Genomic DNA, 27,999 nt, shown 5'->3' with positions numbered 1-27,999 from the left:
CCCACAAACATCATAAGTGGTCGTTAATCCTTATCTCTCTCGGTTTTGTCAAGTTTGTGTTCCACCACTAAGTAGTTCGTTTGTCTTTGTAATTTCCTATTTGGTTGTTTGCTAATAAGTTGTAATAGTCTCAACATTTTGTAATATAATGTCTGTTGATTGTTCTATGCTACTTCTCAGTTATCAATGTCTTACAGAATCTCTAAAAAATTATGTTTTATACTATATCCCTTAGCCATCCCATTCATGTATCCCTAATTTGAGTGTAACAATAAGTATTTTCATTTGATTAAATGCATTTGTACGTATAAAAACATGATTTAGTATTTTGTGGGATTTAGGAGGAACAAAACAAATGCAGAGTCTGGCCAAGATAATATATTTGTTCACGCTAGCTGCTTTGGATCTGAACAAGAGAATATATTGAGTTCTGGCATTAGTTCTCTGCATTATCTTCAACAGAGATGTTGGACGTTCTTTGTAAAAGGGATCATTTTTGTTGAACATAATTTTATTTTATTTTCAAAAGTCAATAACACGGCATATTTACAAACTGTTATTTGTGGAATATCTTCATGAGTAACTTTCGTCAAGCCTATCTTGTGGAAAAATCTTATCGGACAAAGTTACACATTTACTGTTGCAGCGTGCTATACAAGTTACCATAATATTCTGCTTGTGAAAATTGTATAAAAAGATACATATTCTAACGGTCCTTTAAGAAATGGGCATTTTATAAGAATTCTCGAGTAAATACATTCTTTTAAGAAGAGTAGATTCACACGTGAACCCAAATTTCCTAGAAATAGATTGCAACACATCCTTCCATTGAAACATTGACTTTTCTGTAAACGCAGGTTTGGAACGGGAAGGTTCCTTGGCAACCTGCATTATAGATACAGCCTAATCATGTGTTTACTTCTTCAGCCCCTTGTTCTTAACATCAAGCCATTACAAAACAGAGCCTTTTAGAGGAATGTGGATCTCTCTTTCCATCTGCGACAACGGACTATACATATCTCAAACTGGATAGAAGATTCATTTTCAAGATTTTCAATTGCAAGAAGCTTTAGTCCTGATAGTAGTGGAACGATGGACCAGTGGAAATTCACATATACAAAAATTTATTGACAAAAATTAGGACGAGTGCGCCGACTCTGTCTCAACCACATGAACCGATGGCTGATTTACTCCAAACCCATTTCTCAGGACACTACTTGGACAAGCATGTTTGTGTCTCCTTTTGATTTGGAATTCAACTGAGATTCGGATTCCTTGTTTCCCAAAGAACATGATGCTTTAAAAAATAAAGAAACACGTTATAACACTTTCATATTACCTTCTCTATCTATTTTTCTATAATTTTTTTTATGAGAAAAACAAAAACAAAAAACTGGCAACTTAACTTTGACTAAAATCCAATGCTATTGAAATATAAAATACGGACCCAAAAAAGAAAATCTTAAACCTTAAACGATTGGAAAGTTCCTAAAGAAACACATGTAAACGAGACTTGGATAGATTATTGTGACAATGCCAAGTCACTTGCTCCATGCTTTCCTTTTGCGTCCTCCAAGAGGTGCACCTAGTTGGATTTGAGCCAAACTTGGAACATAATTCAAAAGAACCGAGGAAGAGGATAGGCATGTAGAATCGCCACCAAGATACTCCTCTAGTATGTGTTTATTTCCTCTCACAATGTTTAAGATGTTATCAGGGCTCAAATACATTACAACTTTGTTCTGTTCGTCTTCCAAGAAACTCATCCCCTTACAAAAGTCACATATATATATATATATATATATATATATATATGATCTCTCTCATAATTTCTTTCCACTGCTAGGGATTTGTTCCATGATTCATTTAAATTTGTCACCCATACTTGTAAACCTGATGGATATTCCTCCACATCTATCAAATTATTCTCGTCAAAGCCAGTACCTAACAGACTAAGGTGCTCTTCTCTACCCACTGATAAAGCCGATATACTATACGGAAAAGGATGAGGAATAGATAGACTTTGAAACATCTCGGTTGAATAATCAAAAGTTAGTAAGAAATGATGTGGACGTCCTGCTTGAGTAGCTACCCAATAAGTATTCCCCTTCAAAGATATACCACAACGACATAGTGCTAAAAACCAATCAGTAGCCACACCAAGAACTCTCCACGAATTAGAGGTGAAATCATAAATCTTGTACTCGTTCTTGATTGGTATATCTTGACGATCCACCCTCAAGATTTTGTATTGCTTGTAGGCAGATTTTCTGTCATAACAGAGAGCATAGTAGTCGGATTCCTTGTAGCTGTCTCTAGGTTTAATCACTTGGTTTCCCCTGAACATGGATTCCAAACCACGAGTCTATTGTCCTCGGTGGTGCATAGCAATAGGCCGTAGCAGTGAAATACGTTACGTATATCGACTTGTGAAGAACTAGAAAATGGATCTTTAAGGTAGAACTGAGGTGCTACCTTAACAGATGGAGCAACCTTGTTGCCGTGAATTGCAAGGAAGTCGATCCTCACTAAGCAAACCCTAGAATCAATCAAACTTATAACCAGAGACTCCTCCTTTGGTGCTTTATCAGAATGTATCTTAGCAAAGCTCCCAGATTTCAATAGAGCGTTCCATTGTTTTGATGTTGAACGCAATCGGGCTACAGTTTTAGCCGGAAACCTAGCGAGTATCTCTTTTGCCACATCCCGGGAAGGCTTCTCCAGTACTCCATAGCTACTGTGTAATACCCCGATTCCTGGTTCCGAAGGAAACCAGAATAAACCGGGATATTAACTAACCTAAACTAAACCAATTCCAAATAACTTGTTGTTCTTTATTCAAATCCAAACCCAAATCCAAGTCTTACAAGAGAGATGAAATAACTTATTAAATCCGAAATAAAATAGAAACATTGTCTTAAAAGAAATGTGAAATAGTTCTTAAAAACAATAAAATTTCCTCCATTTCTGAAAGGCACACCACACTAGAATTACTCGTCTAGTTCTTCCCAGACATCAGCACAATCACACTCACAATCACAATCACCTGCATATCGGAATTTAGAGAGAGGGGTGAGTAATTTGGGAGAATTACTCAGTGAGAACCAAACCAGGCTCCCGCCTTATTCATTTATTTCCACCGACATATTAAGAATAAATCTAATGAAACCAAACAAGCACTCTACAAGTGCACAAGCAACTAACAAGCAGCGATGTCTCCGATCCCGCCTCTCAATAGGTCAAACCACCTTGTCACTCGGACACAGGTCGACATCTCACCCTGTCACACAGACAGACGCCCTGTCACACAGACAGAGACCCTGTCACACAGACAGTCCAATCTCGGCATGCCACATGGACAGCCCCGTGGTTCATCACTCCACCGGATGAATGGATTATTGCCATGGTCACACAGACGACACATAACCCAGCAAACAAGCTTGCATTCGGCACATCGCTATACCAGAAACAGACTATAACCTTTAGGACTTCTACCAATCACTAACCAATCAACAGGGTTATCAATCAATCATGCTGGTTCTTCCTCTAATGAGATCCTAGATCTTATTAGTTATATATATATATATATGGATCTGCTTAGATGCACAAGAAGACAGACCTGTCCCACCAGATCTAGACTCAACACACCAGAAGAAGATAAAGGGATAAGAAGAAAGACTTAGATCTAATCCTCACCTTGGCCTAAAAGCAGATCTGAGATTAAGGAGAACTAAAAGAGGCAAACGAATCAAGCAACTTCTGAGAAGGTGGAGGCAGGCGAGTGCTCCTTCTTCTCTCGGCAAGCGGCGGCGGCTCCCTCCTCCGGCGGCGGCGCGGCTTCTCCTCCTCGGCGGCGGCGAGCTGCTTCTCCTTCTCTCTCTCACTTTCTTTTCTTTGGGGGCTAGGGTAATTAGAGGCAAAATGAGGCTCATTAACTCCTAATTCCCTATTTATATTAGGGTTTCTGGAGTGGGCCTGGATTTGTTGGGCTTCCTCTAATTGGGCTGGGTTTGGGATGTTACATACTATGTGATTAATAACTTTGCGAGAGATCGATGGAGAGAAAGCGAACAGCTGAGAAAGACCTAATTTCCCAAATATATATATAGGTTTCGTCTTTCAAAAATTGAGCCAACAAAGGTAATATAATAATATATATTTGCACTAATTAGTATTTTTTCTGTTAAAGTAAATCCAAGCAAATAGTTTACAATATTGAAGCTAATAACTTCTAAAAAAGAAACTTCTAAAAAAAACCATCTATTGCGTTTTGACATATTGTGAGAATACACTTCTCAACTTTTTTTTACTGCACTGATTAGTATTTAATAATGCAAATACGATAATGGAAAAGTCCCTAAAACAACAAGGATTTAGGCAACGTAAAAACTTATTATTATTATAAATATGGAGAATTTCTTAATGTGATCACGACATGTGTTATCATCAAACTTTAATCTATCTATCTATATACTTATTTGTGTAGTGATTTGCTTACGTGTTGTGTTTCCAGCGAATTTCACAGCTTTTCGCTTACATGTCAGCTCCAGAAATAAGTTTCAGCTGCAAAAAAACCATTTAGTCTTATTTAGCAATGGCAATTACATATCAGTTTTTTAATTAATTGGTTCATAACTAATGACGTATAAAAAAACCTTAAAAACAAATCGGTTTAAATTAATATCGTTTAATGTTTAATTCCATAGTCAACCAAACCGTTTTTAAAATTATATAAAACCAAAATTTTTAAATTTTTAAAAAACTTTTTAAAAAAAAAAATTATATCTATTAGTGTTTACCATTTCTTATGTTTCTAAAATTTTTTTAAAAAAATCTAACAAAAAATGTTAAAAGAAACAAAAAAAATCTATTTAAAAAGCTATAAAATGTCGTTTTTAAAATTATGTAAAACCGAAATTTAGATTTTTTTTTAAAAAAAAAACGTTATACAGCGAATTTCACAGCTTAAAATAATCAGAAATTTTATAAAACCAATTTTTTTTTAAAAATTAAACAAAAACGTTTTTTGGTAAAAAAAAAACGAAAAAAAGAATAATCTATATCTCTTAATGTTTACCGTTTCTTCTGTTTCCAAAATTTAGAAAAAATTCTAACAAAAATGTTAAAAGAAACAAAAAAACAAAATCTATTTAAAAAGCTATAGAATATCGTTTCAAAAACAAAAAAAAACGAAATTTATGCTAGAATATCGCTAAATATTATAGTCTTTTCGATTTCTTAAGTTTATAGGGTTTTCGATTTCTTATGGTTTAGTATAAATATCAGCCACTTTTCTCTACTTCTCTCACAACTTTCAAAATTGTTTAACTTCTTCATTCTTCTTCAATCTAACTACTTATTTCTGTAGTGATTTGCTAACGTGTCGCGCTCACAGTGAGTTTCACAATCTTTCGCTTACCTGTTAGTTTTAGAATGGGTTTCAACTGCAAAAACCGTTTAGCCCTATTAAGCAATTATGTGTCAATTTTTATTGGTTCTTATGTGATGATGTGTTTAAAAAAAATTAAAACAAACCGGTCTAAATTATTATGGTTTACTTAATTTCATAGTTAATCAAAAACTGTTTTAAAAATTATATAAATCCAAAATTTAGAAAATTTTAATAAAAACATTTAAGAAAACAAAAAAATGAAATCTATATCTCTTATGGAATGGTGTATAAAGCCCATTGACCATTTTAAAAAAATTAGATATAGGTTACTGTTCTCGATAATTATGATATATAGGTTAGTGTTTACCATTTCTTATATTTCTGAAATTTAAAAAAAAAATCTAACAAAAAAGTTAAAAGAAACAAAAAAATAAAATCTATTTAAAAATTAATGGACTGTCGTTTCATATCAAAAAAAAATATCAAAATTTTAAGAAATATATCTAATAAAAAAGTTAAAGAAAAAAAGAATCTATATATCTAATTAATAGAATGTCGTTTAAAAAAAGGAAATCATCTCTAACTAATGGAATGTCACTAACTATTATGATAGATATGTTAGTGTTTACAATATCTTATGTTTATAGGGTTTTCGATTTCCTATGACTTAGTATAAATATCAGCCACTTTTCTCTAATTCGCTCACAACTTTCAAAATTGTCTAATATATTCCTTCTTCTTCGTTCTAACTAAAAAAATAGTCATGGTAAACATATACTAATGTTGTTTTAAACAATTATTAAATAAAAATATTACTTATATCATATCGGTCTAAATTATTATAGTTTAATACTTTACGTTATTGTCAATACAGTTTTTCAAATTTAATAAAACCGATATTTAGTCAAATCTAACGAAAAAGTAAAAATCAATCAATGGAATGTCAAATGAAATGATGATATTTGTGATGTCTAAAATACATAAAACAATGATAATCGAATAAGTTCATACAGTACTTAAAAAAAAGTATGTGTAAAATACATAGAACAATGATATAAAGATCTCAAAACTATTTAAACTAAATTATTTGGATACTAATATGTTTTTATTTACTCTCTTTTATTATTGTTTTCATGATCATGTTTTCAAAAATTAAAATGCAAGGAAATCTAACAAAAAAATATACTGAACAATAGAGGATAAAAAAACAAATGAATCCACACTACTATTATATTTCCAAACAACCAAAAGAAAAATAATATCAGCCCGCACTTAAAAAGGGAAAAGATAAAATATATTTTCTTTTAAATGAAAATTAACTAATAGAAATAAATAAGTAAAAGAAAAACAGAAGCTATCATCATATAATGAAAATAAGTGCGGAGCTTTTAGAGATGTTGAAAGGCAGGCACATGTAAATTACATCGAGTTATTCCGTTAAAAAGATTGAGAAAAGTATTCTCAATATGTGAATTATTTTAGAGTTTTTAGTAAAAAAAGTTGAGAAGTGTATTCTCACAATATGTCAAAACGCAATAGATGGTTTTTCTTAGAAGATCTTTCTTAGAAGTTATTAGCTTCGATATTGTAAACTATTCGCTTGGATTTAGCCTTCTCCCTTTTCCATTGACGGACCTTGAATTCAGAACCACAGACCTTATAACCAGAACCACAGCGTTTGGATCTGAAACGATGGACTTTGTCCCTGCTGCTGTTCATCTCTAAAGCAATGGTCAGCCTCTAGATTCTCTTCTTGTGGTCCAGGTAACACTACAACAAATATGCACATTATTAGCACAGAAAAAATGTTATTATATGTTATTGATAGCATGGTAGGTACCACCTATACAATAGCACGTTTTGTTTTTTTTTTATAGTAGCTTTGTATACAATGGCAATATCCAGATGCTTTATTTTATTCTTTCGAATCATCTATTTTCTTTTTTAACAATTCAGTATCGCCATTAAAAAGTTTATTATAGCATTGTAAATTCCTGTAACAGTTAGTAGCAAAATTTTCGTGCTATGAAAAAGGGTAATAGCATTTAATTTTTTGCCATAAATAAATTTATTATAGCATGGTAAATTCTTGTAATAAATTATTTAGAACAAAATTATCATGTTATGAAAAAGGGGAATGTCATTTAAATTTTTGCTTTAATACGTGCTTTCCTTGTAAGTTATAACACTTCGTCTTCTTATGATATGTGCTTTCCTGGTAAGTAATAGCACTTTCGTTTTGTAATGATATGTGGTATCCTGATAAGTAATAGCACATTCGTTTTGTTATGATGTGTGCTTTCAGGACAGTTATCCTTTGTTACTAAAGACACCTGTTTTAATAGAAATAAAGATCATTCATAACTTAAGTCTCAATCCTTCCAATACAACACACATAACGGAAGTCTAAATCTCAATCCAAGTCACATAAGTAGACTAACTATCAATCCAAAAGACAGGTTTGAATACTATACTAAAGAAGCCATAAAGGCAAAGTTAGCTCAGTTTTAAACTAAGTAAAACTAGCTATTCTGGACCAAGTTTTCTTCATTCCCTGCAACAATCACCCATGTAATACATCAGTTTCCTAGACAAGAGCAAATTTTAAAACCAAAGTAACATGCACTTATCACAACACTTACCTTAGTTTTTTGAACTTAAATCATGACAACTTTATCCTCTGGCCATGAAATATATGTGCCAAGTGCATCGTCCATACATTCGATTGCAGAAAATAGCTTCCAAACGGCTACATCAGGTATGTCCACTGCCTTAACAAGAACTTTAACTCCATTATCCCCCAAACGAACACAGTGTATATTTTGGTCTGGATCATTTGAAATCCAGAGTGCTTGAGCGACAATCCGCTTTCTATTTGCAACATCCACCAACTTGCACATCTGTTTTTCCTTGAACACTGTATTGGGATTGTTCTTACGCTGCCATGTCAACATTATAAACCGTTCATTACCTTAACACTAACAAGTACCAGAAGCAACTTCTTTCATAATTACCTGAGATCTTCGAAGAGGGGACCCCTGAGTACCTTTTGCATCTGGAGACTTCTCAACACGAGATATAGGACCTCTTCCTGAAGCCTTTGGACCTTTGGATGCTCGAGACTTTTCAGTAGGAGATGTAGAACCTTTTGCTGCAGCATTTTTACCTTTTGAGGGTAGAGACTTCCCAGAAGGAAATGTAGAACCTTTTGCTGCACCTTTTGGATCTTTAAGGCTAGAGACTTCTCAGTAGGAGATGTAAAACCTTTTGCTGCACCTTTTCCACCTGTTCCTTGAGCAATATCAACTGGAGATTTATGACCTCTTGCATCTGTGGTGCCTTCTAAGACAACTTTTTCGGCAGGCCATGACACATATGACTTAAATCAGTTTTCTAGGTATGTGATACCCTTCATAGGCCGCCATATAAATGATCTAGGTTGAATTATTTCATCCACAAATACTTTAAATTCATTTGGTTCTAGTGGAACTCCATTCATCAATGCTTCTTCTTCAGTTGTATGCCAACGGCCTTCAGCAACAACCACATCATCTTTTGTATGCAAATCCAGTAGTTTGCATTTGTTCAATGAATTTGAATTTGAACCCTGTCAAACATATACAAAAACAACTTATAATTCTATTTACTAATTAATTTGATCTAATACTATTCTGATCGAGGACTAACTGATTATTTTTATATATGATTCTGAAAATTAAACTTTACCATATGGGCAATGTCTTTTGGTTGTAGCAATTTTTCTAGAAGAACATAGTGATTGGTAGACCATGCAATCATTTCTCCAACAGCATCCTTAACTCTAAACATGTTGACAATAGGTCTCCAAAGAAAGACTTCTGGTTTGATGACAGTGTCAATCAAGACTTTTACATTCGTAGGTCCTAAGAGAGCACCATTTACTAAGTCTTCCGAAGAAGAATGAATTATGTGCCCCTCAGCAACGTGTTCATCAGTACCATCCCAATCAATCAGCACACACTTAGTCTGTGCTCGTTTTTTTATACTCTATAATAGGTTGATAGGGAAAAATTTCAGAAATTATAAATTAGAATGAAAAACTATTTCAAACTATAAATTACTTACTCTTGGAGCTGAGTTTTCTCCTATTTCAGGTTCTTGTTTCTGTAACACGACAAAAAAAGTCAAATATAGAGTAATAACATAGCTAAGCAGAAAAAGTGATCTTTTCTTCCATTGTGATAACTCCTCATCATCTACTTCTACTTCTTCCTCCTCCTCGGATTCACTAGAGAGATCCTCACTATCAGATTCTAAACGACTTATCTCAGTCCTTTTTCTTTTCCTTGCAGATTCTTTCAGATTTCCAAAATCATTTTTAAAATTTTTAAGGTTTTGGAAAATATCACGACCACTTAAGAATCTTCCCTCTCTCCCATATTCAGTTTGTCCATCAAACCACGTATTCTTTCTCCGGAAACTGTGTGTTGGTGGCAGCCACTTTCTATGATACATACATGTTTTCTGCTGAACTTTAACCACATACAATCTGTGTGTTTCCCACACAATGGACAACCCATTTTACCATTTACTTTGCAGCCTGCTAGATTTCCATATGCAAGAAAATCACTAATAGTCCAGAGGAGCATCGCCTTAAGAGTGAAAGTAGTTTTACTAAAGGCATCATAAGTTACCTCTCCATTGTTCCACAGATGCTTTAGATCCTCTATGAGCGGCTCTAGATAAACATAAATACTATTTCCAGGCTGCTGTGGACTAGGAATAAGCAATGTAAGCATTATATTCTCCTCTTTCATGCATAGGTTTGGAGGCAAATTATAGTTTACCAACAGCACAGGCCAGCAACTATAAGTACTATTCTTCATGTCAAACGGATTAAAACCATCTGTTGAAAGTCCAAGCCGAAAATTCCTCAGTTCTGCTGCAAAGGTAGGGTATTTATGATTCATCTGCTCCTATGTAACAGAATCTACTGGGCGATGCAGTTTTCCATCACTGCTCTTATTAGTGAAATGCCTCCTCAAGTCTTTAGCCATCTCCTCAGACCTAAACATCCTCTTCAACCTTGGGATTACCGGAAAATACTGAAGTACTTTCTGTGGGACAAGGTTTGGTGCCATGTAGCACACAGTTTCAAACTCAAGATTGTTCTTCATTCATGGAGAATCCTGGACTCTATGGTCTCGAGGAAATTTGTGGAGAGATCCATGTCCCCCGTTCCTACATCATAGCAACACGAGGAATCTTTGCCGTGCGAACAAGAAGACCTAATGCTGAATTAGATAGCAGCTGCAATAGCATATGTACCAGGTGTGTTGTGTTGATTAGTGATCGGACATATCTTCGCTTCATACAAACACGAGTGGCTCTCTAAACTATCCCACAAACATGACAAGTGCTCTTTAATCCTCATCTCTCTCGGTTTTGTCAAGTTTAAGATCCACCATTGTGTAGTTTCGTTTGTCTTTGTAATTTCCTATTTGGTTGTTTTTTAAGAAGTTTTAATGGTCTCGATATTTGTAATATAGTTAATGGTGATCGTTTATGCTACTTCTCAGTTACCAACTGTTAACAGAATCTCTAGAAAATTATGTTTTATACTATATCCCTTAGCCAACCATCCATGTATCCTTAATCTATATACTTATTTGTGTAGTGATTTGCTTACGTGTCGCATTCACAGCGAGTTTTACAACCTTTCGCTTACGTGTCAGCTCCAGAATCAATTTCAGCTGCAAAAAGACTGTTTAGCCCCATTTAACAATTACGTGTCATTTTTTTATTGGTTATTATCTGCTGATGTGTAAAAAAAACTTAAAACAAACCGGTCTAAATTTTTATAGTTTAATGTTTAATTTTATAGTCAATCAAACCGTTTCTAAAATTATATAAACTAAAATTTAGAATCTATATACTTATTTGTGTAGTGATTTGCTTACGTGTCGCGTTCACAGCGAGTTTTACAACCTTTCGCTTACGTGTCAGCTCCAGAATCAATTTCAGCTGCAAAAGACTGTTTAGCCTCATTTAACAATGACGTGTCATTTTTTGATTGGTTATTATATGCTGATGTATAAAAAAATAAAAACAAACCGGTCTAAATTATTATAGTTTAATATTTAATTTTATAGTCAATCAAACCGTTTCTAAAATTATATAAACTAAAATTTAGAAAAAATTAACAAAAATAGTTTTTTTCAATAACATAAGCGTTTTTAAAATAAAAAAATAAATATGGAAATTATATCTCTTAATAATTACCATTTTTATGTTACCGAAATTTAGAAAGAATCTAATAAAAATGTTAAAAGAAAAAAAAACTTAATGATTACCATTTTTTATGTTACCAAAATTTTAAAAAAATCTAACAAAAATTTTAAAAGAAACAAAAACTGGAATCTATTTCAAAATTATTAGAATGTCCAATCAAACTATTTTTAAAATTATATAAAACTAAAATTAAGAAAAAGGTAAAAAAATAAAAATAAAATATATATGTCTAATGAAATGTCGTTAATTATAATATCTAGATTATGATTTTCAATTTCGTTTCTATATATTACTTTAAACCTCTTTATCCTTTTACTAAAATTAAAAGTTTATTTGTAAATTTTGGATTTGCCTAACTTCGAACAGAGATGAAAAAAAAATTTATGCTCAGAAAATCATTTATTTACAAAATTACATTTGATAGATTTATATAGTCCACGCAAGGCGTAGACAAATCAGTTTCGGCTGCAAAAAGACCGTTTAGCCCTATTTTCCAATTACGTGTCAACATCGAGTGGTGCAATCAGGCCCGTTCAATCAAGTATTTGTTTAAATATATAAACAAGGGAGCTGATTATGTGTGAGCTGGTGTTGCCGAAAAAGATAAACAAAACGAGATAAAATTGCATTACACTTGCAGGTTAGATAAAATTACCTTCAAATTTAAGACTATATATAATTTGGAAAGTGTTTATCTATTTAAAACTATTAAAAACAAATGCTTCTATTATAGGTATATTGCACCCTGTGAATCTTTCTGGCGGATAGAGGCCTACCCAATACATCAAAGTACAGCGGTTGAGAAGCTAACATTCCATCTGCCTAATCAGCATATGCTAATGTATAAACTAAACAAACACATTGAGGAGGTTATGGAGAAACCATCTGTCAGTATATCTAAGTTTCTAGTGTGGTTTGAGTGTTATAAAATATACTAGGAGGCAGCAGACCTGACATACTCCGATCTCCCATCAAAATTTGTTTGGCACCAAAAAACAAGATCTTGGGAACCAAGGATAAGAAAAGGGGAAAAGGTTCTAGGAAGGCTTGTGTTTGTATCTCAAACACTAGGTTAAATCTATTTCGACGACTATTTAATGAAGTTTAAGGCGCAATATGTTTTGAGGATATAAGAACTTACAAAGGTGTAGTCTATGAGACATTTAAAGATGCTTGCTATGCACACGGATTATTAGACGATGACAAAGAATATATTGAAGCAATAAAGGAGGCCAGTTTCTGGTATTCTGCAAGATATATACACAAATTGTTTGTTATCATGATGCTCTCAAATAATGTAGGTTTGGTACTTGGAGTTTGGAACGCTTCATGGGAAATACTCTCCAAAGATATATTGTACGAACAAAAGAAAATATGGAAGAAAGAAGGTATATATTTACCTATATAAACTTCTCTTAACATGTTTACAATTGAATATCTTAGAAATATATTGTTTTATTAATGACTCTAACTTCTGTATATTTGGTGCTAACAGAGGAACAGATAAATAATTTCACTCTTTCCGAGATCGAAAAGTTAATGAGTTGTCATGGAAATACGCTTGCCAATTTTGACAATATGCCAAAGACAGACGTTATCAAAATTGATAAATTCAATAATCAAGTGCTCAGCGACGAAAATACTCAAAGATCATATTAAATAAATGAAAATGATCACAGAAGAGCAGTTGGGTGATTATAATGAAATTCTAAATGCTTTTCAAAGAAATAGGGGCGGCGTTTTCTTTGTCTATGACTTTGGAGGCACATGCAAGACATTTCTTTGGAGTATTCTAAGCACTGTTTTGAGACCTAAAGGTGAATTAGTTGTCCTAAATGTAGCATCAAGCAGAATTGCTTCATTGCTATTACAAGAGGGTAAGACAGCCCATTCTAGGTTTGGAATTCCAATAAATATCAGTAACAGCACAACATGCTCGATGAAATCTGGTACACATTTAGCAGACTTGATCAAGGAAACAAAGCTAATAGTTTGGGATGAAGCTCCAATGATGAATAAACTCTGTTTCGAGCCACTCGACAGAAGCATGCAAAACATAATGAAATCTGAAGAACCTATTGGAGGTACAGTCATTGTTTTTGGGGAAGATTTTAGGCTGGTACTCCCGGTAATACCAGGTGCCTGTAGAAATATAACAGTATTGGCTGTGTTGAATGCATCAAAGCTTTGGAAAAATTGTAAGTTTCTACGGCTGACCAAAAACATGCGACTACACACCGGTCTAAGTGAGAGTGATGCAAATGATATAAGCTCTTTTTCTAAATGGATTCTGGAAAATCGGAGAAGGGGAAATAAATTAGCCTAATGATGGAGAAACCAAGATAGAGATTCCAGAAGACTTATTAATTAAGGAGTGTGATGATCCAATAAAAACAACAGTAAGAGAAATATATGGAGAATCCTTTGCTAATAGAGATGACCCCACATGTTTTAAGGAATGAGCTCTTTTGGTCCCAACAAATCTGGATGTCGAGAGAATTAACGAGTATATACTTTCACAATTAACAAGTATTATTTCTTTGATAATACAATATATGTTAACATGTCTTCCTACTTAGATTTTGAATATCTCAGAACTCTCTAATTGTTTAACTCTATAGATGATGAAAGAGTTTATTTGAGCGCTGATATTATTGACCCATCGGAAAGAATGGTAATTCTAGAAGATGATATAGATACTTTGGACAAAGATTTTCCAAAAGATATTGTCTACACACAAGAATTCTTGAACAACATCAAAATTTCAGGCTTGCCTAATCATAGACTGGTTCTGAAGATCAGAGCTCCTATTTTCTTGCTTAGAAACATTGATCCAAAAAGAGGATTGTGCACGGCTTATTGTCACTCAGTTAGCAAATCACGTTATCGAAGCAAGAGTGTTTATAGGAAAATCTAACAGTGATGTAGACGAGAAGGTTTTAATCCCAAGAATGTTTGTTACTCCAGCCGATGCAATATTCCCTTTCAAGATGCGCAGAAGAAAATTTTCAGAATCGCTTGCTTTTGTAATGATGATAAACAAAAGTCAAGGTAAGACTTTGGAGAAGGTAGAATTGTATTTGCCAAAACCAGCTTTCTCTCATGGTTAACTTTACATTTCACATGGCTTAAAGATATTGATCTCTGACAACAAAGGAGCACCAAACAAAACCACAAAGAATATCGTCTACAAGGTGATTTTTGCCAACATATTGACTATACGTTTTTAAGAGTTTCTTGGCAAATAGGGTAGTTTTAAGTTTTTAATTTGCCAAAGGGTGTGTTTTGAAAAAGTAGATGTGTTTGGGTAGTTTTTGAACAGTAACATTTTTAAATGGCAAAATAGCCCTTATTAGGAGGAAGAGAGCATGGGAGAGCGTGAGGGAAAGTGAAAGAGAGTAAAAGAGAGTGGGGAGAGAGTGTGAGAGAGTGTGAGAGATGGAAAAAAGTAGTGTATTTAAATATTATTATTTTCTCTTTCCTCTTTTTTATTTTTTCCCTTGAATCAATTATTGTAAATTATTCATAATAATAAAACATTTAATAATTTATATATATATATTAAAAATATAAAAATCTTTTTTAACACATACAGAAATTTGAATTTTTTAAAACAGACAATATTTGATTTTTTTTGCAATAGACATAAAAATTTGAAAGTATTCATCATTTGATGTACAACTATCAAGTATTCATTTAACGGTATTCATCTGAAAGTATTCATCCCTAGATATTTATGATTTGTTGTTCATTCATTTGGTGTACACGTAAAAGTATTCACCAATTGGTGTACATGTAAAAGTATTCACCATTTGGTGTACATGTAAAAGTATTCACCATTTGGTGTACATGTAAAAGTATTCACCATTTGGTCACTGGTGTACACATATAGGTGTACACCAGTGTACACATAAAGGTGTACACCAGTGTACACATAAAGGTGTACACCAGTGTACACATAAAGGTATTCACCAGTATTCATGATTTGATATTCATTTATTTGATGTACACAATAAAGGTATTCACCATTTGGTGTACACCTGAAGATATTCACTCAACGGTATTCACCATTTATTTGGTGTACAACTATTAAGTATTCATAATTCAGTGTACAACTATTAAGTATTCACAATTCAGTGTACGACTGGATACATTCAATTGAATACCATGTCTAATGTATATAACTGAAACATACTGTCTTGAATGTTTGCAGTTTATAGAATAGATTTTGATTTGTTTTTCAAAAAATCATTTTTTTTATCCAATCATGATTTTGACAAAATTGATTTCTATTTTTTAAGAAAACTAGTTTTTAAAATAAATTCCAATTTGTAAACAAAAAACTATGGCCATGAATATTTGCATGGGTTTTAGTTTTTGGTTTCTGGTTTTAAACTTTTGATTTTTGATTTTTGAATTTTGGTTTTTTAAATTTTGGTTTTTGATTTTTCTGTAGATTTTTGTTTTCTAGAATCTTAAATGGTACGATTTGTTTAGTTTCTGATTTTCTTATCAATAATTTTTTTTCAAACGTTTCTATGCTTTTTAATTTTAATTTAATATTATGTGTTTAAAATTTACAAAAATAAATAAATAAAATTAAAGTTTCAAATCATATATTTTTCTAAGAAAATTAACTGAAAATAATAATAAATAAATAAAATGAGTAAAAGTTATAGATCTTTCTAGAGTAAAAGTTAGATATAAAAATGTACATAGGTAAAATGAGGTTATTTTAAAAATGAGATTTTGTTTTGCTTATACATTTTTTATTTTAGAAATATAATTTTTTCTCATAATTACTTATTGAAAAAAATAGCAGTATTTAAACAAAAATAAAGTAAATAACAAAAACTTACGAAACTTCTTTGAAAAAAAAAATTATGAAAAACTAGTTTTCCTATAATTTAAGAAATTCATTTTTTTCAAAAACTTGACTGGTTAATAAAATAGTTTTTTGAAAAACGAAAACTAAAATCTGTTAAAAAAACTGCAAACAATCAAGGCCTAAAATCTACTTTTAGGAGTTTTGTGTCAAGATTTTTTTTTGTTTAACACTATCCTATCCTATCCACCAATCAAGTTTTTCTAATTTCAAAATGTGTAGAAAAAAATTTATAAATTTTTTAAATCCTAAAATCTACTTTTTAGGAGTTTTAAGTCAAGATTTTTTTTTTTGTTTAACACTACCCTATCTTATCCACCATTCAAGTTTTTCTAATTTCAAAAGGTGTAGAAAAAAATCTATGAATTATTTAAATATATTTTATTATTATAAATAATATATAAGAGTGAATGAATTAAAAGAGAAAGAAAAAATAAAAAAGAGGAAAAAGAAAATAATATTTTTTAATAAATATATGTTTTTTTTCTCTCACACTATCTCTTTTTTTTTATTTTCTTCCTTTTGTTTTCTCTCTCTTCCTTTATTTTATTTAATACTTAATTTATCATAATGGCATAGAAATGTAAATAAACTGAACTTAGGAGGATAATATAGATATTAACACATAAAAACTACCCAAACACATCCATTTTTTCAAAACACACCCTTTTAGCAAATTAAAAACTTAAAACTACCATTTTGGCCAATTATCTCTTTTTTAAATAAGGCAAATATTATTTAGAATAAGATATCAAACTGCATTGAAATATTATTTCATTACTATTTACAAAGTTATTTAAAACGATTTTACGATTAAATTAAAAGTTAATTTCAAATTTATATTCATATCAGAATCAATTATTCACAATACACAAACTAAAAATTACTCTGTTTTAGTTCAATATTTTTTGTTAATGTGCTTAACTTCATTATTATCTAGGAGTGTTATACTATATATTATATTATCTTTCATTTGATAAAAAAATAGGCTACAAAAATTATAAAAACAACCATGTACAACAGTAGAGTTACAATAAACAAAAAGAAAAAAGAAAAAACATTCAAAAGTTTAAAAAGACACATAATACTCCCTATCATTATCTTATGACAGTAAATACCTAAAACGCCAAACATAATACATAACAAAATATTTTAAACTAAAAAAAAACTCTGAATAACACAAACAAATCATGTCTAAAATACGTAGAACAGTGACCAAAAGATCTTGAAACAATTTAAACAAAATTATTTTGATATTAACATCCACTTTATACTCTTTTTTTACAAACAATTAAATGCATACTCAATAAAAAAAAACAAACTACTATTATATTTTCAAAAAATCAAATAAAAAAATTAAATCAGGCGCGGGCAACTTAACTAGTTTGAGTGTAATAATAAGTATTTTCATTTGATTAAATGCATTTGTACGTATAAAGACATGATTTAGTATTTTGTGGGATTTAGAAGGAACAAAACAAATGCAGAGTCTGACCAAGATAATATATTTGTACACGCTAGCTGCTTTGGATCTGAACAAGAGAATATATTGAGCTCTGCTATTAGTTTTATGCATTCTCTTCTTTTGTTTTAAATTTTTCAGAGATGTTGCAAGTTATTTGTAAAAGGGGTCATTTTTGTTGAACACGGCATATATTTACAAATTGTTATTTGTGGAAATCTTTCTGGAACGAACTTCACGAGTGCATTTTGTAAAGCCAAATCTCTTGTGGATAAATCTTATCGGCCACAAAGTTGAGACCTACTGTTGAAGCGTGCTACACAAGTTACCTTAATATTCTGCTTGAGAAATTGTATAAATATACACCTTTTTCTACTTCATTTAAGGTTTGGGCACTTAATGAGAATTCTCAAGTAAATGACATTCTATTTGGTTTAAGTGTTAAATGTTAAATGATCGAAGTTAACTATTGACTCTGTAAACCGATAAGGAACCCGGTTAAGTGTTAGTTTCTGTAATTAATTGCTTAATTAGAGAGTACTATATATTTCTTGGACCTAATTGGTAGTTCAGTTTGGTTTAATATGGTTAATTGTTCAAAAGTCCATCGGTTAACCTAAGCTAGGCCAGTTATCCAATCAATTTTTACGAATCGGCAAATAAACCCAAGTCAAGTCAATCACATGACCAAATGACCGATAATTTTCTAAACCCATTTCTTACGGCATCATTTGGACCATAAAGAGGGACGGATGGCGAAAGCTTTAGTACGGTATCCACTAAAATAGGACGAGTTGGTTCGCTGACTGATTAATTCCAAACCCATTTCTCAAGGCATTTTTGGACATATATGTTTGTCTCCTTTTCTTTTTTGTCGTTGCTTTTGTATTTTCTAAAAGCTTTGTTTCGTGTCCACAAAAAGAAACTTTATTCACCATTTCACTCCTTTAATTAATTATCTTTGAAATAATTCATGGGAAGACTTGCCAAGTCAAGCTCCTCACAGAAAATGTTCTTATATAAACAGAAGTACTAAAGCAATACATGTCCATTACTTACCATTCAAAACAAAAATTATCTTTTATTTCCAAAAAAAAATGGTCATGATTCGAAGCCAATCTTATTGCGTTATTACTTTATATTCCTTCTTTTTCCTTCTTTCCTTACTAAACACATTTGCTTCTCCTACACGGTCCTTGTGCCGACGCGACCAAAGGGATGCTCTTTTGGAGCTTCAAATGGAGTTCCCTGCCTCTGCTGGCTATTCAATATATTCATGGAACAAAAGCCTCGATTGTTGTTCTTGGCCGGGTGTCCAGTGTGATGCTATCTTGGGAGAGGTGATTTCATTATCCCTCAGTTACTTTACTAATGCCAGCACCTCTTTGAAATCTAGCAGTAGTCTTTTTAAACTCCAACATCTTCAAGACCTAGATTTTTCAAATAGCAATCTCCAAGGGGAGATTCCTTCCTCCATTGGAAAATTTTTTGATCTCACATCTCTTGATCTTTCAAATAACAATTTCCAAGGGGAGATTCCTTCCTCAATTGGAAATCTTTCTCAACTCACATCTCTTGATCTTTCAAATTGTAATTTCCAAGGGGAGATTCCTTCTTCAATTGGAAATCTTTCTCAACTCATGTCTCTTGATCTTTCAAATTGCAATTTCCAAGGAAAGATTCCTTCCTCAATTGGAAAACTTTCTTATCTCAGATCTCTTGATCTTTCTTCTAATACATTAGTTGGTGAAATTCCGGTTTCAATCGGTAACCTAAACCAACTATTATCCATGAATCTTTCGGCTAATGATCTCAAAGGTAATATCCCTGCTTCATTTGCCAACTTAACGCAGCTTTCTAGTTTGGACCTAGTGGCAAATCAATTCACTGGTGGGGTAGATGTAGTATTAGCCAATTTAACAAGCTTGGCCTTAATAGATCTCTCCTACAATCACTTCAAATCCTCCCTTTCCGTTGACCTAAGTGGACTCCACAACTTGGTATTAATCATAGGGAATGAAAACTCATTTTCCGGACCTTTTCTCTCATCGTTGCTCATGATTTCTTCGCTACGCGAGATTTCCTTGAGCCGAAACCAAATGGAGGGACCTATTGATTTTGGGAATACCTCTTCAACATCAAACCTTGAAGTGTTAGATGTTAGCTACAACAAGTTTAACGGGCTAATCCCAAAATCTATATCGAAATTACGCAATCTCTATTCTTTATATCTTAGCCATAACAATTTCATAGGTTCAGTCCCGGGATCCTTATCAAAATTAGTCAACCTCTGCGCCTTTGACCTTTCCTACAATAAGTTGGAAGGTCTAGTACAAAATCATTTGTGGAGATCGTCTACCTTATCGTCTGTGAAACTTTCTCATAACTCTTTCACCAGCTTTGGAAAATCAGTAAAAGTTGCTGTCGATTTAGCATCAATACGTTATTTGGATCTTGCTTCAGGTTCACTCCAAGGACCATTTCCCCAATGGATCTGCAAGTTAATATCTTTATGGTCGTTGGATTTGTCAAACAACCATTTCACTGGCCCAATCCCTCAATGTTTGAAGAGTTTCACTTCACTTGTAGATTTAAATCTGCGAAACAACAGTTTCAGTGGATTTCTACCAGATTTATTCATAAATATCACTGTGTTACGATCACTTGATGTCAGCCACAACAATCTGGTGGGGAAGCTTCCAAAATCCTTGATCAATTGCACGAATATGGAGCTTCTGAATTTGAAAGGAAACAAGATCAAGGACACGTTTCCATTTTGGTTAGGATCTCTGCAAAGCTTGATGATTCTTGTGCTTCGATCAAATCAGTTCTATGGTCCACTGTCCTTTTTAGGGTTTCCAGGTTTGCGGATCATTGATATATCAAATAATGACTTCGTTGGATCATTGCCACACGAATTTTTCACCACGTGGCCTGGAATGTCATGGGATGATAATGACGATCCATATACGTGGGACCACGACTTTTATACTGGGCCTGGTACCCATCGATATTCAATGGAGTTGGCGTACAAAGGAGTAGACACTGATTTTGATAAGATTATTAAAGCATTCAAAGCCATTGATTTTTCTGGAAACCGGTTTCGCGGACAAATCCCTAGATCGATTGGCTTATTGAATGGATTACGTCTTCTCAACTTGTCAGGCAACGCATTCACAGGCAATATTCCACAATCCTTGGCGAACATTACAAATCTCGAGACATTGGACCTATCACGGAATCAATTGTCAGGTGAAATACCTCGAGTTCTTGGGAACCTCTCGTTTTTGTCCAACATCAACCTCTCACACAATCATCTACAAGGTTTGGTGCCACGTAGCACACAGTTTCAAACTCAGAAATGTTCTTCATTCATTGATAATCCTGGACTCTATGGCCTTGAAGAAATTTGTGAAGAGATCCATGTCCCCGTTCCTACATCGCAGCAACAAGAGGAATCTTTGTCTTCCGAACAGGAAGAGCCAGTGCTGAACTGGATAGCAGCTGCAATAGCATATGTACCAGGTGTGTTATGTGGATTAGTGATCGGACATATCTTCGCTTCATACAAACACGAGTGGCTCATGTCGATCTTCGGACGAAACTAGCCCACAAATATCACAAGTGCTCTTTAATCCTCTTCTCTCAAGATCTTGTCAAGGTTGTGCTCCACGGCTAAGTGGTTTGTTTGTCTTTGTAATTTCCTATTTGTATGTTTTCTTAATAAGTTGTAATGGTCTCAACATTTTGTAATTTAGTGTATGTTTTTTTTTTTAAGTAATCTAGTGTATGTTTATTGTATGCTAGTTCTCAGTCTCGTACAGAATCTCTATTAAATCATGTTTTATATTATATCCCATAGCCATCCATTCAAATATCCCTTGTTTGACTCTAATAATTATTATTTTCATTGAATAAATGCATATCTTTACATACATAAGCATGATTTAGTGTTATGTGGGAATTAAAAGGAGCAAAGCAGATGCATAGTCTGATCAAGAGAATATACTGTGCTGTCCAATTAGTTCTCTGCATTATCTTCTTTAGTTTCTTACTTCACATGACTTTTTAGTTAATATAAGATTTCCAAAAAAAAAAATTAAAAACCCAATACAAAATGCAATAGAAAGATAAAACCGTAAGGCAAACCAGAAAGACTTAAACACGAACTAGTCTTGGAATATCAAATAAGATAATGCATAGATGTGTGACAATTACAAGTCACACATGCTTCGTGCTTTCCTTTTGCGTCCTCCACCTTGTTGGATCCGAGCCAAACTTGGAACATAACTCAGAAGAACTGAGCAAGATGATGATGATAAGTAACTAGAATCTCCACCAATATTATCGCCCACAATGTGCGTGTGTGCGCGTTTATCTTTGCCCACGACGTGTAACGTGTTGTTGTCTTCCAAGTACATTACAACTTCGTTCTGCTCATCTACCAAAAAACTCATTCCATTAGAATACTTTTTACGTATATAACAATACACTCCTAGGGACTTGCTCCATGACCCGACTGATTCGGAAGTATTTGCCACCCACACTTGGAAATCATCGAGTCCAAGATTTCCCATCAAAGATTTGAAACCAGTACATAACAGACAAAGCTGCTCTTCGCCAACCACTGATAAAACCGCATTCATATAAGGAAACGGATGAGGAAGAGGAAGAGGAAGAGTTTGAAATCTCTCTGTTGAAAAATCAAAACTTAGTAAATAGTCAGCATGTGGCGTCCCTGCTTGAGTAGCAACCCAATAAGTATTCCCCTTCACAGATATGCCACGACGAGATAGTGCTAAAAACCAATCAATAGACACACCAACAACTCTCCACGAATTAGAGGTGAAGTCATAAATCTCGTACTCGTTCTTGATTGGTATATCTTGACGATCCACCCTCAATATTTTGTAGTTCTTGCAAGAAGAATTGTTGTCGTAACCGAGAGCATAGTAATCAGATGATGCCTTGTAGCTGACTCTAGGTTTAACCCACTTGGTTTCCCCTGAACATGGATTCCAAACCACGAGTCTACTGTCCTTGGTGGTGCATAGCAATAAGTCCTCGCAGTGAAATACGTTATATATCTCGACTTGTGAAGAATTGGAAAGAGGATCTTTAAGGTATAATTCAGCTGCAACCTTTGCTGATGGATCATGGAGATTGATCCTTACTAACCAAACCCTAGAATCAATTAACATGATATTCAGAGACTCCTCCTTTGGTGCTTTAGCAGTGTGCATCTTAGCAAAGCTCATACTTTTCAATAGAGCGTTCCATCCTTTGCATGTGGATCGCAATCGTGCTACAGATTTAGCTGGAACCCTAGAAAGTATCTCCTCTGCCAAATCCCAAGGAAGGCTTCTCGACTCCATAGATACTGTGTGATTAAATAACTTTGCCAATCAAAAATATTTAATACGAGAGCGAGAGATCGATGGAGAGCGATGGAGAGAAAGCTTACAGCCGGGAAAGACCTAATTTCCCAATTATATTTCGGTCTTCTATTTAGAAAACTGAGCCAAGAAAGACAATTTAATAATATTTGCACTAATTAGTATTTAATAATGCGTATACGATATTGTAAAAGTTTCTAAAACAAAAAAGGATTTTAGGCAACGTCAAAATAAATAAAGAAATTAACAAAAAAAAAAAGCTTGTCAAAAGGAAACTCTTTCTGGTTCAAAAGAGTGGAAGTACTCTTCTTAGTAAAATCATCTCCTCTAAGATGAGATATTGCAGCGCGATCGAATAACTACATATTTTTGAATATTTTGAGTATTTTGGTTAGTTTAATTTAAATAAAATTAATATATTTGGTTTATAATTATAATTTTGAGTATTTTGATTATCTCAAATCTATGTATACATATTATTTTTGATACATAATTTTATGAATGTTATAATTTTTATATATAACATTCACGGTTCTACTGTGTCTAGAATTTGTTATATACGAATAAAGTATCAAAATATTAGGGCTCATTTTTTATCTGGACTAACATGCTTAAACCCACTTATGCTAAACCTTTATATAATGTAGTATACATAGAGAAATGAAATGCAAACATCTACTAATTTGTGTGGCAATGTTGTACATAATCCAATTTAGTTTACTTAACATAATTTTATAAATTTTATTATAAACTAAAAAATATAAATCTTAAAAAAATATAAAAAAACATATAAATATATAACAAAAAACTATATACACATAATAAAAATTAAAGATATTACAAAATTTACTCTAAAAAGTATATCTAAATACACAAATAAATCTCTAACTCATAATACAAAATTTAAATATAAAAAGCTATATTGTTAAACACCAGAATATTATTTAAATTATATTAAAAAAAAGTGGAAAAATAAAGAAATAATTTCTATGTGGATGCACATGTTAGAATCTAGTGATATTAAAAAAAAAACGTTATAACACTTTCTTATTGCCTTCTCTATTTATTTTTCTATAATTTTTTTATGAGAAAAACAAAAACAAAAAACTGGCAAATTAATTTTAAATAAAATCCAATGTTATTGAAACATAAAATACGGACAAACAAGAAAATCTTAAACATGAAACAATATGAAAGTTTCTAAAGAAACGCATGTAAACGAGACTTGAATGGCAATTACAAGTCACTTGCTCGGTGCTTTCCTTTTGCGTCCTCCAAGAGGTGCACCTAGTTGGATTTGAGCCAAACTTGTAACATAATTCAAAAGAACCGAAGAAGATGGTATGCATGTAGAATCTCCACCAAGATGCTCCTCTAGTATGTGTTTATTTTCTCTCACAATGTTTAAGATGTTGTCGGGGTTCAAAAACATTACAACTTTGTTCTGTTCGTCTTCCAAGAAACTCATCCCCTTACAAAAATCACATATATATATATATATATATATATATCTGATCTCTCTCATAGTTTTTGTCCACTGCTAGGGATTTGTTCCATGATCCGGTTAAAGTTGTCACCCATACTTGTAAACCTGATGGATATTCCTCCTCATCTATCAAATTCTTCTTGTCAAAGCCAGTACCTAACTGACTAAGTCACTAAGGTGTGCTCTTCTCTACCCACTGATAAAGCCGATATACTATGCGGAAAAGGATGAGGAATAGATAGACTTTGAAACATCTCGGTTGAATAATCAAAAGTTAGTAAGAAATCATGATGTGGACGCCCTGCTTGAGTAGCTACCCAATAAGTATTCCCCTCAAAGATATGCCACAACGATATAGTGCTAAAAACCAATCAGTAGCCACACCAAGAACTCTCCACGAATTAGAGGTAAAATCATAAATCTCGTACTCGTTCTTGATTGGTATGTCTTGATCCACCCTCAAAATTTTATATTGCTTGCAGGAAGATTTGCTGTCATAACCGAGAGCATAGTAGTCAGATTCTTTATAACAGTCTCTAGGTTTAACCCACGTGGTTTCCCCTAAACATGGATTCCAAACCACGAGTCTATTGTCCTCGGTGGTGCATAGCAATAGGCCGTCGCAGTGAAATACGTTACGTATATCGACTTGTGAAGAACTAAATAAGGGATCTTTAAGGTATAACTGAGGTGCTACCTTAACAGATGGAGCAACCTTGTTGCCGTGAATTGCACGGAAGTCGATCCTCACTAAGCAAACCCTAGAATCAATCAAACTTATAACCAGAGACTCCTCATTTGGTGCTTTATCAGAATGTATCTTAGCAAAGCTCCCAGATTTCAATAGAGCGTTCCATTGTTTCGATGTTGAACGCAATCGTGCTACTGATTTAGCCCGTAACCTAGAGAGTATCTCTTCTGCCACATCCACCGGGAGGCTTTTCTACTCCATAGCTACTGTGTGATTATATAACTTTCCGAATCAAAAATCTAAGGAGAGAGAGAGAGAGATGTAAAAATCTGATGTAAAAATTTCAAGGCCCTTCAAGTCAACCGGTCAAAGTCAACCCTCTGACCTTACAAACGGATAAGGAAATTAGTTATTTTGGGTAATTAATGCTTAATTAGAGTATTCTTTGGTACTAATTGGTGGTTCGGCTAACTATGGTTAGGTAAATGGGAAAATTTAAGATAAAAAATAGAAGAATTTGTCTCTTTAGTACTTTTTTAAAAAAATTTGTCTCTTTAATACTTATGTCAATTATAATCCTCTTTTGCCCCTAAAAAATGACTTTTCTTATATTAATATAATCATGAATAGAAATTAAAAAAAAAATCATAATACAATTTTCTCACAAAAATTGGAACCATCGTCTTCCTCAAAATTGGAACCATCGTTTTCTCCGCTCTCTCTCAATCGAGTTTCCAGCAGAGTCCTTCTTCAATTATTATCAATCTTCTCATCCAATTGGTAATCTGTTCAATCTATTCACTCTATCTTTTGTTCAATCTCAATATTAGGGTTTAAAATCCCAAATTGATTTTGGGTAACTTTGTATACAGGCTGAGATATATCGGCGATAAGCAGTCATCGCTATCAGAGAAAAATACGATGCCGGTCCTAGCTCCGTCTCCATAGCTCCGGCGAGAAGAAGTCTTCACTCGCTGTTCATCATCCGTCGCTGTTCCCGTCGCTGAGGCTTCCGAGAAGTTCTCTAACTCGTCAACCGGCAAAAAGTAAGCTGTTTTCCTCTTAATTTTCTGTTTAGCATCCATTGTGAACATTGTATCATCCTTTGACTGAAAATGGTCACATTGTTAACTTGGTTTTTGGAGGCAACATTGTCGTATAACTTGTGAGAAAATTCACAAGAGATATAAACTCTGTTTTTCCTCTGACTTTGAAAAATTCTCGGCGATTGATTTAGTATACCAAGGAATACTAATTTTTGACAATGGTAGTTTGGCTTTCTAACTTGTGACAGTGCTAGTTTGGCTGTCTAACTTGTGACAATGGTAGTATGTCTTGAGTATGTGATGCTTAAGTTTGATTTTTATTTAAGTACGTGATGATTATGTTTGGTATTCTTGCCTGTGGGTAATGCTTTGATCAATATGTTTCCTGTTTTAACCATATTTTCTTGTTTCCTCCTTGAGCTTTTGGCTTTGTTCATTTGAAAGAACACATTTTTTGTCCTCGTTTTATTCTTGTTTTCGAAAAATATTTTTTTTATAAGTTTGAATCAACCTTGAACAAACATTGGAAAACCAGGTGTTGAAAATTTTCTTGAGTTGCGTTACTTTCTGTTTCAGACATTTGATTAGTTGTGTGTTTGTAATTCGTGGCTATTGGGTTCTGTCATCTTTGGTTGTTTGCGTGATGAGTTGGAATAATATAGTAATGAGTTGTTGATCATACATAAGTTTTCATCAGTTTCGTAAGACATTCTCAGCTTATGTGTAAACTCTTTAATGAAAACATTTCTAGTTTGAAGTGTTATCATGCTATTCTTTATTTATAGTGATACTAACATAAGATTTTGTATACTTTGTAGGTATGAACTCCAACGAGTTACCGAAACTGCTGTTTCCGCCTCGAAGTGTGCCTCCGATTGAGAAGATTACCAACCAATGTTCATTATCCATTCTAAGGCAGTTGGATAAAAAGCTTCCAGATGAATACAAGAAATTTTTGCAAGATCATGTCTTCGGTCCGATTCTTAGGATTAATACAAACAGACTTGGCTACTCGGCGAGACTCATAACATAGTTTCATGTATAAGCAGCTCATCACAGACAAGATTCACGAGCTATGGTTTGTCTTTGCTGGGAGACCTTTGCGATTTTCTTTCCAGGAATTCCATGCAATCACCGGGCTCAACTATAAAGACCCTGGGAACTGCAACTTCAAAACATGGAAAGATGATGGCGGTTTCTGGAGTTCTGTGCTCAGAAATAATGGAGGAGTAACCCTCGATTAATTGCTGAAGGTGCACCTACAGCAAGTGAACACATGGACACGCGAGGATAGATTGAGGCTGATCTACATCTGTACAATTGCGGGGTTTGTGATGGCGCAGGATGCACAGATTTTAATTCCGCGTGAAT

General features: G+C 33.3%; 2 protein-coding genes and 2 pseudogenes across 2 annotated transcripts; 1 reads left to right on the top strand and 3 right to left on the bottom strand.

The window, feature by feature from the left end:
* Positions 1–1,541: 1,541 nt before the first annotated feature.
* On the bottom strand, positions 1,542–2,732 carry LOC18023357 (annotated as a pseudogene).
* Positions 2,733–19,065: 16,333 nt separating this feature from the next.
* On the top strand, positions 19,066–21,861 carry LOC18023356 (receptor-like protein 12). Its single transcript, XM_006406020.2, has one exon. It carries the CDS (start codon positions 19,107–19,109, stop codon positions 21,615–21,617), a length of 2,511 nt encoding a protein of 836 aa, XP_006406083.1. The 5' UTR covers positions 19,066–19,106; the 3' UTR covers positions 21,618–21,861.
* Positions 21,862–22,223: 362 nt separating this feature from the next.
* Positions 22,224–23,384, bottom strand: LOC18023355 (putative F-box protein At3g23260). The gene has a single exon (XM_006406019.1). It carries the CDS (start codon positions 23,382–23,384, stop codon positions 22,224–22,226), a length of 1,161 nt encoding a protein of 386 aa, XP_006406082.1.
* Positions 23,385–24,648: 1,264 nt separating this feature from the next.
* On the bottom strand, positions 24,649–25,843 carry LOC18023354 (annotated as a pseudogene).
* Positions 25,844–27,999: the final 2,156 nt, after the last annotated feature.

Source organism: Eutrema salsugineum, unplaced genomic scaffold (genome assembly GCF_000478725.1).
Source record: "Eutrema salsugineum unplaced genomic scaffold, Eutsalg1_0 scaffold_13, whole genome shotgun sequence".
Lineage (NCBI taxonomy): Eukaryota > Viridiplantae > Streptophyta > Magnoliopsida > Brassicales > Brassicaceae > Eutrema > Eutrema salsugineum.
Note: the sequence above shows the minus strand (reverse complement) of the source record. Positions and strands in the feature narration are given on the sequence as shown.

Excerpts from the sequence above, each read along its gene's own strand:
- LOC18023356 (XM_006406020.2), top strand. The coding sequence starts at position 19,107 with ATGGTCATGATTCGAAGCCAATCTTATTGCGTTATTACTTTATATTCC.
- LOC18023355 (XM_006406019.1), bottom strand. The coding sequence starts at position 23,384 with ATGGAGTCGAGAAGCCTTCCTTGGGATTTGGCAGAGGAGATACTTTCT.